Source organism: Staurois parvus, unplaced genomic scaffold (genome assembly GCF_062004578.1).
Source record: "Staurois parvus isolate SC_StPar_1 unplaced genomic scaffold, SC_StPar_1.0 ptg000151l, whole genome shotgun sequence".
NCBI classification, from domain to species: domain Eukaryota; kingdom Metazoa; phylum Chordata; class Amphibia; order Anura; family Ranidae; genus Staurois; species Staurois parvus.
The window spans coordinates 16,484,624-16,500,444 of record NW_028317947.1 but is presented as its reverse complement, the minus strand read 5'-3'; the positions used below and the strand labels follow the sequence as shown (position 1 = coordinate 16,500,444).

The window sequence follows — 15,821 nt, the reverse complement described above, 5'->3', positions numbered from 1 at the left end:
AACTTCCCTAGCGGTCAATATTTCTGTGATCAAAGCGGTACATTTTTTTGCATGGAAATGTTTTGTTTTTTTATTGTAGGCCTGTAATTTTTAGGAATAAGGCTGGCCATACATTATACAATTATCTGCAGATTTTTGGTTTAGATTTACCAAAAACCATATAATAGGAGGACAAACCTAAACAACACTTTCAGTTGTATCCAATTAGGCAGGCCCTTGCACTACATAGTTGAAGGTAAATCTAAAGGAAATTGGGCAGAAAATCTGCAGATAATTGTATAATGTATGGCCAGCCTAACTCACTGAAATCTGTCCGAACAAGAGTCTAGTAAACATCCTGGGTATGTTAAAATTTGAAACACGAAATCAAAACTATAATTTAATAAATAATATAATAATAAATTTAAGTCAACAATGTAATCAAACCAAAAACACTGAAATTTGAAATATAGCTTCAAGTTCGCACATCGCTGAGCAAAGTCGCAAAATCGTTTTCAGTGTCTGATGACAAATTTCCCCCACGAATCATTATCACTCAATTCTGCAAGTGGTTCTGATTTACTATCGCTGTTCTCTAGCCGGTCTAAAACCGATTTTGACCTAAAGGGACGTTTTGGACGCCATGGACATTTCTCAGTTTCCAGGCAGAAAGAACAGTAAAAATGCAGACAAAGCACTCGGGACAAAATGTATGTGAAATGGTTTGATACACTAATGTTATACTATGTGATTTTAGTGTATTTAGTGAATGTCACTTTGTCATTTTTAAATTTCCCGCCGTTCCGTCCCCCGTACGTCCCGACACTCGCAGGGGACGGAATCCGGAAGACAGATGCCGGCAGCCGCAGGAGGACATTACAGGGGACACTGCAGGAGGGGCATCGCGGGAGCGCAGGACAAGATAAGTGAACAGATCCCGGAGCAGCGCTGCATGGTAAGCCCGAGTGTATCTCGGGGTTACCGCTTGTGGTACTGAAACTTTCACCCGAGCTACACTCAGGAATACCGCCAGGGGGTTTAATGTAACTTTTAGGGAGGGGCAGCAGGTACCAGATTTTGACAGGTACCTGCACCCACTTCCGCTCTGATCACCGCAAGCGGTCGAAGCCAGGTGCCCACACAGTTAAGATGCCAGCACCAAAGACAGAAGATGAGAGATAAAACAGGCTGGGGTCAGCACATCGCTGGATTGTGGGACGGGTGAGTGGCAGCTTATTAAAAGTCAGTAGCTATAGTTTTTGTAGCTATTAACTCTTCTGAATTGTCACAGGAGACTGGAGCTCCTCTTTAACTATACAAATACAATGCTCAAAAAAAAAAAAAAAAAAAATTGAAAAGGAACACTTTGAACACATCAGATCTCAATGGGGAAAAATCTCCTGCTGGATCTCTATACTGACATGGATGGGGTGATGTGTTAGGAACATAAGGATGTCCCATTGTTTGATGTAAATGAAAATTATCAACCCACAGAGGACTGAATTCAAAGACACCCCGAAAATCAAAGGAAAAAAAATTATGCAGCAGGCTAGTCCATTTTACTGAAATGTCATTGCAGCAACTTAAAATGGTCCTCAGTAGTTTGTATGGCCCCCACGTGAAAAACAGAAAAGATGAGTAGGGGGAAAAAATAAATAAATGTCAGTGGCCTCCACCTGTTAAATCATTCACGTTTTGGGGGTCGTCTCAGTGTTGCCTATCTAGTGCACCTGTTAATTTTAATAACACCAAAGCAGCTAAAATTGATTAGCAACCCCCTCTGCTACTTAACTGACCAGATCAATATCCCAGGAGCTTAACTGACTTGATGTTAAACTCCGATTAAAAAAAGCTTTCCTTTAATTTTTTTTTTTTTTTTTTAGCAGTGCATATAGTTCTCCTTTACTATATCTAAGGGTGCCTGCCAAAATTAGATGATGTGATTACACTTGGATCAGAAGAGAATCAGATTTCAATACATGAGCTCTGTATAGACCCCATACTCAACCTATCTCTAAAGATACGAATCACTTGTATAAAATGGATTATCCCAGAAGACGGATACTGCCTCCTGATAGGATGCTCAGTTTATGAATATATAGGTTCTAAAGAAACAGTTTTAGGATCATGTAGCAATCATATTGCCCATCCAGCATCTCATGCCTATACTTAAAGCTGCTTTAAAGTAAAAAGGTGACCCGTCTTGATAGAGGGGCTTCCATTGCTGACCTCCTTTTGCAATCTCTAGATGCCGCACTTAGTCTTGCTTACTCTTTCTGGGTTGGTAACTCTGAAAGTATTGAAGCCAAATGGATGAGAAAAATTAAACTTCAGTGTCTGGTAAAAACACTGAAGAGGATCAGCACAGTGGACAGATGACCGGCATTCTCAGAAGGAGCCTTCAATAATGACACCTTTCCAGGTTTGTACAAGCATTCCTTTCACGTACAGGGGACCATTATTCCCAGTCCTCATGACACATATTATCCATCTCTCAGTTTGTGATGGGCTGCTTTGTAGGTGTACACAGTACTGTTCACTTGGATGATCTCAAAACAAATCATTTTCATGTATGACCAAAACATTTAATCTTTTCAAGCAAAGAGAACTGAGTGCCATTTGCAATATTGGGATTAAGAAACAAGGGATAATAAATTGCAACAAAAACTGGTAGTGTAAGAAGCACAAGCTATCCATCTGTCTAATTACACGTAATCAGGAATATAAACTACATCTTATCTATTGCCCCAGACAGTAAAGGTCAGTGGAGGCACAGCGTACACTACTGCAGCAAAACATTCAATCAAGTATCCCAACCTGAGCCCAGCTATGTCTTCCTGAGGAGTTAGGGTTCATCAAAATGATCTCATAGGCATGCAGAGGATATGAACTCCCACCTAGCACTTTGAAAAGTTTCCATAATGCCTAACCACAATATCTTTGGGTCTCATTTTCACGTGTGAGTAAATGCAGCAATAATGCAGCGCTGTTGGAATGCCAGGTGGCTGCAAACAGTTGTGGACGCTGGATCTGTGCAAAGCAATGAGGTTGATAATGACCACAGCTCTTTGCATGCACACATGGAGAGATCACCCAAGGTTAGGGACAGAGGATCCTGCTTGGATGCAAACTACCTGTATCCCAGGGCAATCTCTCTCCCTAAATGTAGGTAATCAATGCATGAACAAGGAGAGCAGGTCATCCTGTGTAGGCTCTAACAAAGCACCATGGAGCTTTCACAGATATTAGACTCAGGGTTCCAGTAGGTGAACAGTGCAGCAGGCGGGTCTCCCAAGAGAATCTGTCACTTTGACCTGAATAGTCAAAGTGAAAGGTGCACTTAAAAGTAGTTTTCCAGCCAAACCTAGCTAATCTTAAAAAATGTTGCCTCCCCACTCCGAACAACAATTCTGACTAAACCTTTACAAGAACGACCTGTACATTTACCTATTTCAGGCTGGTCCAGTCACATGATCTACCCGCTAACAGCTGGTAATGCCTGGGACGTCACCCACAGGCTTCAATGGCCCATCAGTTTTCGGCACTCCCTCCTTTCCCTTGCAGCCACTGACTGACACAGGGGAGGTGGATCGCATGATTGGCCCATTGCAGCCTGAAATAGGTATGTGTGCAGATATTTCTTACACAGGTTAAGAATAGGTGTTAGTGGGGGGGCACATATTTATGATTAGTTAGGTGGCATCTGGAATTCCACTTTAACATAGGTGGTATTCAGATACTGCAAACGTAAAGGTAACACATAACTCCCTAAAACTTAGCATGATAAAATTACAAAATCAAACATTTGCTTCACAGATAAAATGGCTCTTCTACTGCTAAAATTTACATTGATCCCCTCTCACCATGCTTGTCGGGTCATCCTCATAACATATATGAATCTTGCATTGTCCTTCCGTAATCTGACACTACCATCTTCTTTGCTTACGTCATCAGAAGCTGTCTACCTCTTCCAGTTCTTGCAGCCGACCGCCTGACGATGTGCATGTACCACACCACCAAGGAGGTGGCTGGAAGAAACAGGAAGAGGCAGCCATCCCCTGAAGATGTACATAAAAATATATATATATATATATATATATATATATATATATATATGTGTGAAGGAAATGACCAAGAAGCACAAAAAGGAGACCGATTGTCCGCTTCAAGGACCATACCAACCAAAAATGAGACAGTGTGTTTTTGATGAGGTTGGGCAGGTCTCAATCCTACTGCTAAGCTACTAGAGAAGACCTGGCAAGCAATGAAGGCACGCCCCTCAACCCCAAACAGTCAATTGACAGAGATTCATCCTTACCTCTAGTTTACTGTTATCCAGGCCAGATAGAGACATGTCTTCCATTCTCATTTGCAACCAACACTTGGTGGATTAGGCTGCCTGGCCAGGCAGAGAACGGACGACCACCCCCCCTTATCTGTACAAAAGACAAAAAGGAGAGCATTGGTCACAAGTTTGCACCAAAGTGGGAGCATTCCCTTCAAATCTAAACTTTTACACAGGAAGAGTCAACTACATATGCACTATGACCGAGTTACTTTACTGTGCAAGGCAAACAATTGTCAAGACCAATAAAAAAAATCTGTGAAACATATTAAAGCGCAGGCTGTATATGACTGCACACAGATATATAAACAAAGCAAAACTGACATTATATTACAATTAAAGGAAACCTAAAAGAACCATAACAGCGGCTGACATCCTTATGAAAATACCTGTGACCTGGCTGTTTCTGGTTTCAGTACTTGTTGACTTACAAATCTGGAGCAAACTTGCAGCCAGTGAAATCAGAACTTCTGATCTAAACACTTGTTCTGGACAATGACCTCTGGCATTAATCAGCTGCTGGAAGCGAAAAGAAATGGCTTGTACTTCAGTGTATGATGAGCATGTGAAAAAGCTAATGTATGGTGAATGGTCATACATACACGCAGTGCAGGGGCGGACTGACCATTCGAGCACTGCCCGAGGGCCCAGGGTCAGTAGGGGACCCCATGAAATGCCCTTGGTACCTTTTTATAGGTTTTTTTTTAGTCTGGGCAAGAACATAGGGGCCCATGATCCCCTATTTCCTGGGGGCCCCCATGAATTGTCAGTCCTCCCCTGATGCAGTGCTACCACTTGGGGGAAGGAAGAGATTCCTCAACCATGTGTAAGCCTCACTTAACTTAAATTTTACACAGCCTCTGATCTTTGCTGCCAAAGAGAGCAATGGAGCAAACCAAACATACTGCTGGGAAGGCTGCTAAACAAGTGAACCTGCCCTGCATGGGTCTCTGTTACAGATTCTGTACGTAGCCCTACAGAACAGATAGACACATTTTAGACAGTGTACTATCTGCTGATTCTCTAACAGGAAACAGGAACTATATTCAGGTAGAAGATAGTATAAACATAGATGCAGCTACAAATTTATAAACACTGCCATCTACTGGTTCATGTAGTTGTTGCACAAAATACGTCTGTTACCCCCCAAACATCAAATTTAAACTTTCATCCCCTTCCATGAATTATTACAGGTCTGACGAAACATCACGCTGGGAATGCAGTTCTACATTAATTCTTGGTTCACATCTGTGCAGGTGGTGCCGCTGCAGACCCGCACAAAAATACCTGCAGCCGCACCACCCGCAATGCAGGACCCGTGGGCGGGTGCCTTTAAGTCTAATGGCACGCACCCCCCCCCCCCCCCCCCACGCACTGGAAATCACAACTGTACTGGGAACCTTAGTTCCCGTGCAGGCTGCGATTTCCGAAGAAGTACAGGGACTTCTTCCCTGCGTGTCCCATGGCACAGGAGTCCATTCAATGAATGGGCTCTCATGCCCGCGCAAAACGCATCCCGCACAGCCGCAGATATGTGAACATAGTGTCAGAGCCAACATTCTGGGTATGCTATACTTACATCTATAACATAACTGCCATGCGGAGACTATAGTTCAATAACAACCTAAGCTAGCCGTTCAATGCAAATGTGCTGGCAAGGAATTAAAAAGCAGACAGGATGTGTAGTTCTTTGGCACATAAAGTTTGTTATGTTACCAATAAATGTATACCGACAGCCGGATTTACAATGTCACACTAAGACGCTCAGTTTTACAGCAGCTAAAAAAAACAAAAAAAAACCAAAAAAACTTCTACTGTTGGGACATCGCTGATCATCCAGTTTACAAGTTAGAGATCATCTGCCACTGACAGTAACAAAAAGTTTCAGATAACTTAGCTATTGTAATATTTTTATCTCAAGAACTGTTGACTGGTTTCAGTACTGGTGGTCTGTAATGCCCATCCTGTGGCTTTTTTTTTTTTTTTAGTTTTGGATGGAGTGCAGAAGGATTAGAACACATTAATTTTTTTATTTTTCTGTGGTCTGTGCCCCTGTTAAGGAGAGTCACCCTGTTTGTTCTGTTTCACTGGAAGTGAAAGGAAAAAAAAAAAAAAAAAAAAAAACAAATTTTGGGTTGTCCCCAGAAAAGTAATAAGAGGAAATCTTCCAACGGGAAGACTAGTTCTGGTGGCCTGGGGGTCCCCAAAGAATTCCCTTAATTTAGAGGGATTTTCCCTCACTTTCAAAAAACCCACAAGAAAGAAAGGATACAGCACCTTAATGGCTAATGAACAGGATATATTATTATTACTCAGGATGTATATAGCGCCAACAGTTTGCTCAGCGCTTTACAATATAACGGGAGACAATACAGCAACAATACAAGAGGGATTTGAGGGCCCTGCTCCTTGGAGCTTACAATCTAAGAGGGAGGGGCTAGTGGTACAAAAGGTAGTAACTGTGGGGGATGGACTGGTTGGAAGAGTAGAAGATTCCAGTATTAGCTGAGGGCAGGATAGGCTTCCCTGAAGAGATAGGTTTTCAGAGATCACCTAAAAGTGAGCAGAGTAGGCGATAGTCTGATAAATTGGGGTAGAGTTCCAGAGGATGGGGGTAGCTCTGGAGAAGTCCTGGAAATGAGCATGGGAGGAGGAGACAAGGGAGCTAGAGAGTAGGAGGATATATTTATCGGGCGTAAAAAATGACAATGCACATACCATACATGCCCACCCAAAAACCAGACCCCATCCCTAAAAGAAAACCCCTTCAGAAGGCACAGCTCCACCCCAGCTATAACCACCTCCTCTACCCCCCAGGACACCCCCACAGTAGACCCCCTCTACCCTCCTCCCTCACCCCAAAAAAAAAAAAATCTCAGAAAGATGTGGGTGACAAGGGAATTCCCTAATCTGAAGGGATTTTCCTTCACTTCCTGTTTGGCTTTGGGACAGAAAGGGAAGGGAAATCTCTACAATGGAACACAGATGGTGAGGGGGGAAAAAAAAATGCCAGGGGTTTTAACCCTCCCATGCTCTATCCAAAATGAAAAAAAAAAAAATACTGCATGTGTATATTTATAGTGTGCGCAGATATTTATACCCCCCATCCTTTCTAAATTAATAACCATGTGATAGGCAACAGTTCTCCAAGGCAGGGCTCCACACAAAATCAGAAAAATGTTCCCAAAAATGAAGGGTCCAACCGGCTATTGGAGAAATTATGTTTTGAAGTTAGGTATAAAACCTCAGACATGAAGGGGGGATGGGGGGGGGGGGGCAGGCAGGTCTCCCTAAAATGCAGAGCCTCCAACATTCCCAGAAGTGTCAGGATATCATCATACATACATCTATGGGAGAAGTTTTACTTGGTATAAACTGTGTATCCTTCACCACTACCAGGGATGCTGGGATGATGTTCTCTGAGTGGGAAGGTGTATTGTTACACTTCAGAGAACTTACTCTGTTACACCTTTAACAATCACAACATCACAGCATGCATTCAGACAAAATAGCATGTAATCACTGCTTGGATGCAATGCACGCTGAGAAGCAGCGATTGTTAATGGTGTAACAGGCGGTTCTTTGGCGAGATGTATACTTCTGTCCATCCAGTTCTGAAATTTACAAAGCTAAGATTGGGGAAGAAGTTAGTTAAAAATCAGGTAGTGGATACAGGCCCAGGGACATAACCTACCTCTAATGACATGTAGCCCATGTCCTGCTTACTGTAGAATCTTCCCTCCACTGACACCAGATACACCCCACAGTTGTGTTCTTTCTACGCTGCAAAGTGTAGCCGCTGCAAAACATCAGCGCTGCCCGCCCCTCCCTTCTTCACAGAACTTGTAATATTCTTTCAGAGAATACACAGCACTCTGAATGGAGGAAGGGAGATTGTGCCCTTCATCTGACCCTCCTCCACTCACAGTGGATTCTCCAAGGCAGCTTTTTCTTTACACCCCAGCCGTGCTCCTCTGAACTTCCAGATGGGGGGGGGGGGGGGTTGGCCATGCGCTGTAGACATCACCCCAATCCCCTGACTGCCTGCAGGGCCAAAGCAGGACCAAAAGGCCCAGACATTGCCCTAGCACAGGGGTAGGCAACCTGCGGGCTCTCTAGCTGTTGTGGAACTACATTTCCCATGAGGCATTGCAACATTACAAAACTGAGTTACAGCTATGACTTGCAGAGGCACGATGGAACTTGTAGTCCTGCAGCAGCTGGAAAGCCACAGGTTGCCTACCCCTGCCCTAGCATGGGTGACCAGCACTGGATTGAAGCTAGACTTTCCACCCCCTCACCTGCCAATCAATCCCTGGAGGAGTTGCTGAGTAACCCATTCATGGGGCTCCTAGCTGACTGTGCGCCAGCACATCAGGCTGCTCTACTGGGGAAAGCCTGACTGTAAGGGAAGCTTCGGGAAGGCTGCAAAACTAAAGAAGCAGAGGCTGGGGGATTAGTAAATTTTATAAATTTGTGCCAACAGGTAAGCTTACCTGTAAGTATAGGGATATCTCCTAAGAATGCACCTTTTACAAGATATTCTCTAACACTGCAACTGGTGACGTCACCGGCACATGCCCACTGAGCTCCGAAAGGACGGCATACTGAGTCTGCCATCCCTTCAGAGCGCTGTACCATGATCATGGCTCCCATGTATGTGATGTCATGTAAAAAAGTTACCATCCTCCCAGGGGCGGACTGACCATTTGTAAACTCGGGCACTGCCCGAGGGCCCGGGGTCAGTAGGGGGCCCCATGAAATGCCCCTGGTACCTTTTTCATAGGCTTTAAGTTTGGGCAAGGACACAGGGGCCCCATAATCCCCTATTGCCCGGGGGCCCCATGAGTTGTCAGTCCGCCCCTGCATCCTCCTCAAAGTGTTACTAAACCCACAACAGTAAACTCAGTCTGTGTGTACAGTAAAGCATGCTGGTTATACTCACTGTGGACCTCAAGGGGTTAATCATCTGCATTGTGTAAAAATGCTGTTTGATCCTGTCTTCTCTGATCCTCTCCTTCCAGTGTCCCCCTCTTATCTCCTGATAAGACATATTGTGTGGAGACACTGTACACATGCACAGTTTGGTGTGTATTGCTAGAGAGGATTTTTGTTTTCTTGAGAGTGCATGTGATCAACACAGGGCCATTCAGCACTATCCAGACAGAGCTCAGAGGTTCTGCATCCTCCTAGAGCAAAATGAAAACTCCTCCTACAAGCTTTAACCAGTGCTCAGCTGGACACTGATAGAAGTCACAAGACTGCTATATACTGCTGAAGAGAAAAGGGACTTAGTTTATATTTACTAAAATAATTGCATTTCCATGTTTTGTGTACTGGGGGAGAGCGGATATAGTGAGGGCAGGGTCCGGGGACACCGGATATAGTGAGGGCAGGGTCCGGGGACACCGGATATAGTGAGGGCAGGGTCCGGGGACACCGGATATAGTGAGGGCAGGGTCCGGGGACACCGGATATAGTGAGGGCAGGGTCCGGGGACACCGGATATAGTGAGGGCAGGGTCCGGGGACACCGGATATAGTGAGGGCAGGGACCAAGGAGAACGGATATAGTGAATGAAGGGTCCGGGGATCTATGATGTGCCCCAGAAGACTGCGGGCGGAAGAAGGGGTTGGGAGGGGGTACTGAGATGAACTTCTGGTGGAAACGCTGCTGCGATCTGACCGGAAGTGAGAGTGGGTATCTGTCACCACCAGGTACCTGCTCCCCACCTCCAAAAAAAAAAGTGATAAAAGTAGGTGAGGAGGCGGAAACAAAATAAAAGTCCCTTTTAGGGTGAAAAAGGAGGACTACCCTGAGGTGCGCCCGCACAGCTCAGGGTACAATTTTGGCAATGGCGAGATGAATGAACGCCTGCACAGCAGTGACGTCATCTCGCTGCCCGGAGATCGGTCCCCGAAAACAGACCAGCAGGCAGCTCTCAGATACTGCAATGCAGAAGAGGAGGGGAGTATAGTTCTGTTTCAGCTTGCTTCTACCTACTGAACGCTTCGGTCATGTGACTCAGGCGCAGAGTCTTCCTCTGTTTACATCTGGAGGGGTCCTTCTTCAGGTGTCCACACCAATGCCCGCTTGATGTAAACATTTCCTATAGGCTGTCCAGCGGTGGGATCCCCTCAGCGTTGGGATTAGCGGTCCCCTGCACCTGGAAATGGCGGCGGTGAGGGCCCCAGACCTATATTTTGCTTCACCGGGAGAGAAAAGTTAAATTCCTTTCAGGGTGGGTTAAGAGATGATACACAGATGATGTATTAAAAGGTGCGCTTGTCTTTCCAATCTGCCAATACCTTGGCATGTGCAGAAGGGTGACAGGGGCTCTTTCAGGTCACTGGTAGGGGCCCATCAGGGGCCACAGGTCAGCAGACTCCACCTAGAAGTGATATATGAGGGGTGGAGTGCTCCCTGTATAAACACACAGCCTATACTGGGCTCCTCGCAGCTCAGAGCCATGCTGGGCCTTGTGGTCCCCCAGCCTGTGAGTGCCATGCCTGCCCATTGCACAACACACACTCCATGGACAGAGGGGTCCCCCTGACACACACAGCCCTCCTCCCCTCTACCACACACATACAAGGCCCCTCCGACCAGACCAGCCAGCCCAGACTTCCCCCGTCCACCCCCATTGTTCCTACCCAGCATTAGCCATGTCTGCCTCTTCTGTCCGGTCTCCTCAGCACCTAATAGCACCAGCCGCCATTTTAGCCTGCCAGGCGGCTTCAATCGCCGGCTGAGAACATCGAGCCGCAGGTCACGCCCACTCTGGGCGTGCCCGCCTCGAACAGCAGCATCCACGCTCGGGCATCCACTGCGGTTTCCTCCAGACTGCAGCACTACGGTGTTGCGAGGATAAATGAGAGACGAGGAAAAAAACGTCGGCCAATGGACGAGGAGGGAATAAAGGGTCTGAGCCAATCAGAGGGAGGGGGCGGGCTCAACGAGTTGATACGGTGCCAGGCGTAGGCAAAAAAAAAGAAAAGTGGGGTGGGCGAGGCGATGTGGTGTTGTCATGGAAACAGAGCGGAGAGCTGCTTCGGAGTTTAGGCATTGTTGTCAGGAGGTAAGAGCTGAGCCATAACGATCGATAAGCCTTGCTCCGGCCTCATAGCGTCTTCCTTTGATATTAAATCTGAATAAATGAACATGAAATCTGCTAACATGTCTATAAAGTTGTAGATTTTGTATACAAGTTGTATATTATTGCCTGAATACAGGGAAATGGTACTGAGCGACCACCAATGAGTGCAACTCCAGACAGAAGTTTTCTTTGGAGCGGAGGGTGGGCACAACACTGAACTGCCAATGAGGCAAAGTGGTGGGTGGAGCATATACAAAGGGCAGCATGACTAAGCCGGTTGCTAGGACTCTGGCACTGCCTGCACAATAACAACCGTTGATGCTGCCAGCATCCTAGCAAACAATGACACACAGGTTGCTAGGATGCTGGCTGGGCCACGGTGTCATCCTAGCAACTAAAGATTGGGGAAGGGGGGAGCAAAAATAGGGTGTCATGGGCAGGGGTGGACTGACAACTCATGGGGCCCCCAGGCAATAGGGGATAATGGGGCCCCTGTGCCCTTGCCCAAACTCAAAAAAGCCTATGAAAAGGGTACCAGGGGCATCTCATGGGGCCCCCTACTGACCCCGGGCCCTCGGGCAGTGCCCGAGTTTCCAAATGGTCAGTCCGCCCCTGGTCATGGGTGGCAGTTAACCAAGGCATGCTACTGACAATACATGTGTGTGACTGACTTCAGAGCACCATTGGTTGTTATGGAGAAGGCTCCTGGGAAGAGCAACTGAGTTGGTTGCTAGGAAGCTGGCGGCTGGGTTTCATAGCATCATTGGTTGTTATGATGTAGGCCCCTGAAGCTCCTTTCAACAATATTTCATCTGTTTTTTTGTGTCAAAAAATGTTAACCTTAACTCCAATGGTATAATGCAGGGTTGGGCAACTGTGGCCCTCCAGCTGTTGGTGAACTACAAGTTCCATCATGCCTCTGCCTTTGGGAGTCATGCTTGTAACTGTCGGTTTTGCAATTCCTCATGGGACTTGTAGTTCTACAAAAGCTGGAGGGCCACAGTTGCCCATCCCTGGTATAATGGCAACCTTAGCCTCAGTAGTTACCCTAATGGTGATCCTAACACCAATGGTAACCCTTATCCGAATGGTAACACTAATCCTAATCCCAGTGGTAACCCTAACACCAATGATACAAAGGTAACCCTAGGCACAATGGTAACCCCAACGCCAACAGTAACTCTTGTACAAATTGTAACCCGATCACCAGTGATAACCCCAATCCCAATGGTAATCCCAGCACCACTGATACAAAGTTAACTCTAGCCTCAATGGTAACCCTAACGCCAACAGTAACCCTTATCCAAATGGTAATCCTAACACCAATGGTAATCCTAGTCCCAATAGTAATCCTAACACCAATGATAACCCTAGCACCAATAGTAACCCTAACTCAAATGGTAACTCTTATCCAAACAGTAACCCTATCACCAGTGATAACCCCAATCCCAATGGTAATCCCAGCACCACTGATACAAAGGTAACTCTAGCCTCAATGGTAACCCTAACGCCAACAGTAACCCTTATCCAAATGCTAACCCTATTACCAATGGTAATCCTAACACCAATGCTAACCCTGTCACCAATTGGTAATCCTAACACCAATGATAACCCTAGCAAGAATGGTAATCCTAACACCAATGATAACCCTAGCACAAATGGTAACCCTAACTCAAATGGTAACCCTAACCCCAATGGTAACTCTTATCCAGACAGTAACCCTATCACCAGTGATAACCCCAATCCCAATGGTAATCCCAGCACCACTGATACAAAGGTAACCCCAGCCTCAATGGTAACATAACCCAAATAGTAACCCTTATCCAAATGCTAACCCTATCACCAATGATAACCCTAATCCCAATGGTAACCCTAACCCCAATGATACCCTAGCACCAATGGTAACCCTAGCCCAAATGGAAACAATAACCCAAATGGTAACCCTAGCACCAATGGTAACCGTAACTCAAATGGTAACCCTAACGCCAACAGTAACCCTTATCCTAATGATTATTATTATTATTATTACTACGAGTTTATATAGCGCCAAAGGGTTTGCTCAGCGCTGTACAATAGGGGGGGACAATACATGGCACAGTACAACAAAGACAGACAGCGTACGAGGGGTAAGAGGGCCCTACTCTTACGAGCTTACAATCTAGGATAACCCTAATCTCAATGGTAACCCTAGCACCAATGGTTACCCTAACCCAAATGGAAACACTAACCCCAATGCTAACTCATATCTGAACGAAAACTCTATCACCAACGATAACCCTAATCCCAATGGTAATCCTAGCACCAATGATAATCCTAACCCAAATGGTAACCCTAACGCCATCAGTAACCCTTATCTGAATGTTAACCCTATCACCAATTATAACCCTAATCTTAATGGTAACCCTAACCCCAATGATACCCTAGCACCAATGGTAACCCTAACCCCAATGATACCCTATCACCAATGGTAACCCTAATCCCAATGATACCCTAGCACCAATGGTGACTCTAACCCAAATGGAAACACTAATCCAAATAGTAACCCTAACCTCAATGCTAACTCTTATCTGAACGGTAACCCTATCACCAATGGTAACCCCAGCATCAATGATAGAATGGTAATCCCAGCCTCAATGGTAACCTCAACCCAAACAGTAACCTAAACCCCACTAGTAACACTTATCCAAATGGTAACCATATCATCAAAAATAACCCTAATCCCAACCCCAAAGACAACCCTAGCACCAATGATAACCCTTATCTGAATGGTAACCATAGCACCAATGATAATCCTAATCCCAATGGTTATCCTAACCCCAATGATAATCCTAACCCAAATGGTAACCATGTGTATTTATTATTTATTTATTTCAGGTACTTATATAGCGCCATCAATTTATACAGCACTTTACATATATATTGTACATTCACATCAGTCCCTAACCCTCAAGGGGTGTACAATCTAAGGTCCCTAACTTACATTCATACATACACATACTAGGGTCAATTTAGACAGGAGCCAATTAACCTACCAACATGTCTTTGGAGTATAGGAGGAAACCGGAGTACCCAGTGGAAACTCACGTAGGCACAGGGAGAACATGCAAACTCCAGGCAAGTGGTGCCATCAAACCAACAACCCTAGTACTGCCAGGCGAACGTGCTAACCATTTAGCCACTGTGATGCTCACCATTGGTGTGATATCACCAATGATAACTCTAACCCAACTGGTAACCCTAACCCCATTGATAACCCTTATCCAAATGGTAATCCTAACCCAAAAGATAACCCTATAAGTAATGGTAATCCTAACCCAAATTGCAACCCTAATCCCAATGGTAACCCCAGCACCAATGGTAACCCTAAACCCAATGGTAGTCCTGTTCCCCATGGTACAGTGGTAACACTAGCCCCAGTGATACCCCTAACCCCAATGGTAACCATAGAAAGGTTGGCAATTTTTATTGGAGGGGTATAAAATTGGTGCAAAATGTTACTTTTGAGTGAAGGTCCAGTTTATCTCTAATGCTAAACATGATGCTTATCCTCACCTTAACCCCTTGCAAACATCTCCAGGCAGTGGCAGTCCTTTAAGTGGATCTTAATGCTGAGAGTTCCTGATCATGTGACCACTGTGAATGGTTGTTACAGCAGTCACGAGACTGGGACCCCATCCTACTAGCTGCCATTTGTGAATGGTGACTGCGAGCTGTCCGTGACAGCTCAGTCAGTGTGCTGGGAGCGTGTAGTAAGTGCGCTCTCAGAACACAACATTGGTGCCTCATGAACACATATATGCAACATATGCGCATTATAGAACAGGTTACCCTTATGCTAGCCCAACGATAACCCTCATTCTTGTCATTGGACAGCGCAGATCACAGGCAAAGTAAAAAGAGCCAATCAAAGTGGCTCTAAACCTTGTGATTGCTGTGACCCAATCACAGCGATCACAAGTGTGAACACTAACTGTGTACACAACAAAAACAAAGATGCGCTCTGCACCAGTGCACATGAAATTGAGAACTGGAAGATCTCTTAGGACTAACTGACCTGTGTCCAAATGCTGCTCACATGGAGCCCTTCTCAAGTTTGGCATTGAATATTCTTGTTTGAATTTTTCCTAAAACCACCAAAATCAGCACCATTCTGTCTCTGAATTCAACTTGAAGTTCATTTCTAGGAGTACAGGCCCAGCACACCATTATCCCAACAAAGATGTACAAGCTGCGCAGGCAGGGCAGCAGTCCGGACCTTTTTTAATTCACAGAAATGTGTTTCTGTGTATAAAAACCCAGAGGACTGAGGACATACAGTGCACAATGGACCACCCATGAGGAGACATCACCAGAGGAACCTTCACTCACAATACACTGATGAAGAAAACAGAGCTGATATCA

The 15,821-nt window shown here is 45.4% G+C and overlaps 1 protein-coding gene across 4 annotated transcripts in view; it reads right to left on the bottom strand.

The window, feature by feature from the left end:
* The window catches only part of ATXN7L3 (ataxin 7 like 3), a 43,002-nt gene extending 31,825 nt beyond the window's left edge, over window positions 1-11,177 (bottom strand). For 2 of the 4 annotated variants that reach the window (XM_089674520.1, XM_089674522.1), the window contains exons 1-2: window positions 10,978-11,177; window positions 4,298-4,415 (exon numbers count right to left, since the gene is read on the bottom strand). In XM_089674520.1, the coding sequence (XP_089530646.1) occupies window positions 4,298-4,348 (51 nt within the window). In that variant the 5' untranslated portion in view covers window positions 4,349-4,415; window positions 10,978-11,177. The remainder of the gene's footprint in view (window positions 1-4,297; window positions 4,416-10,977) is intronic. The other 2 variants (XM_089674519.1, XM_089674521.1) reach the window with 1 other exon arrangement.
* Window positions 11,178-15,821: the final 4,644 nt, after the last annotated feature.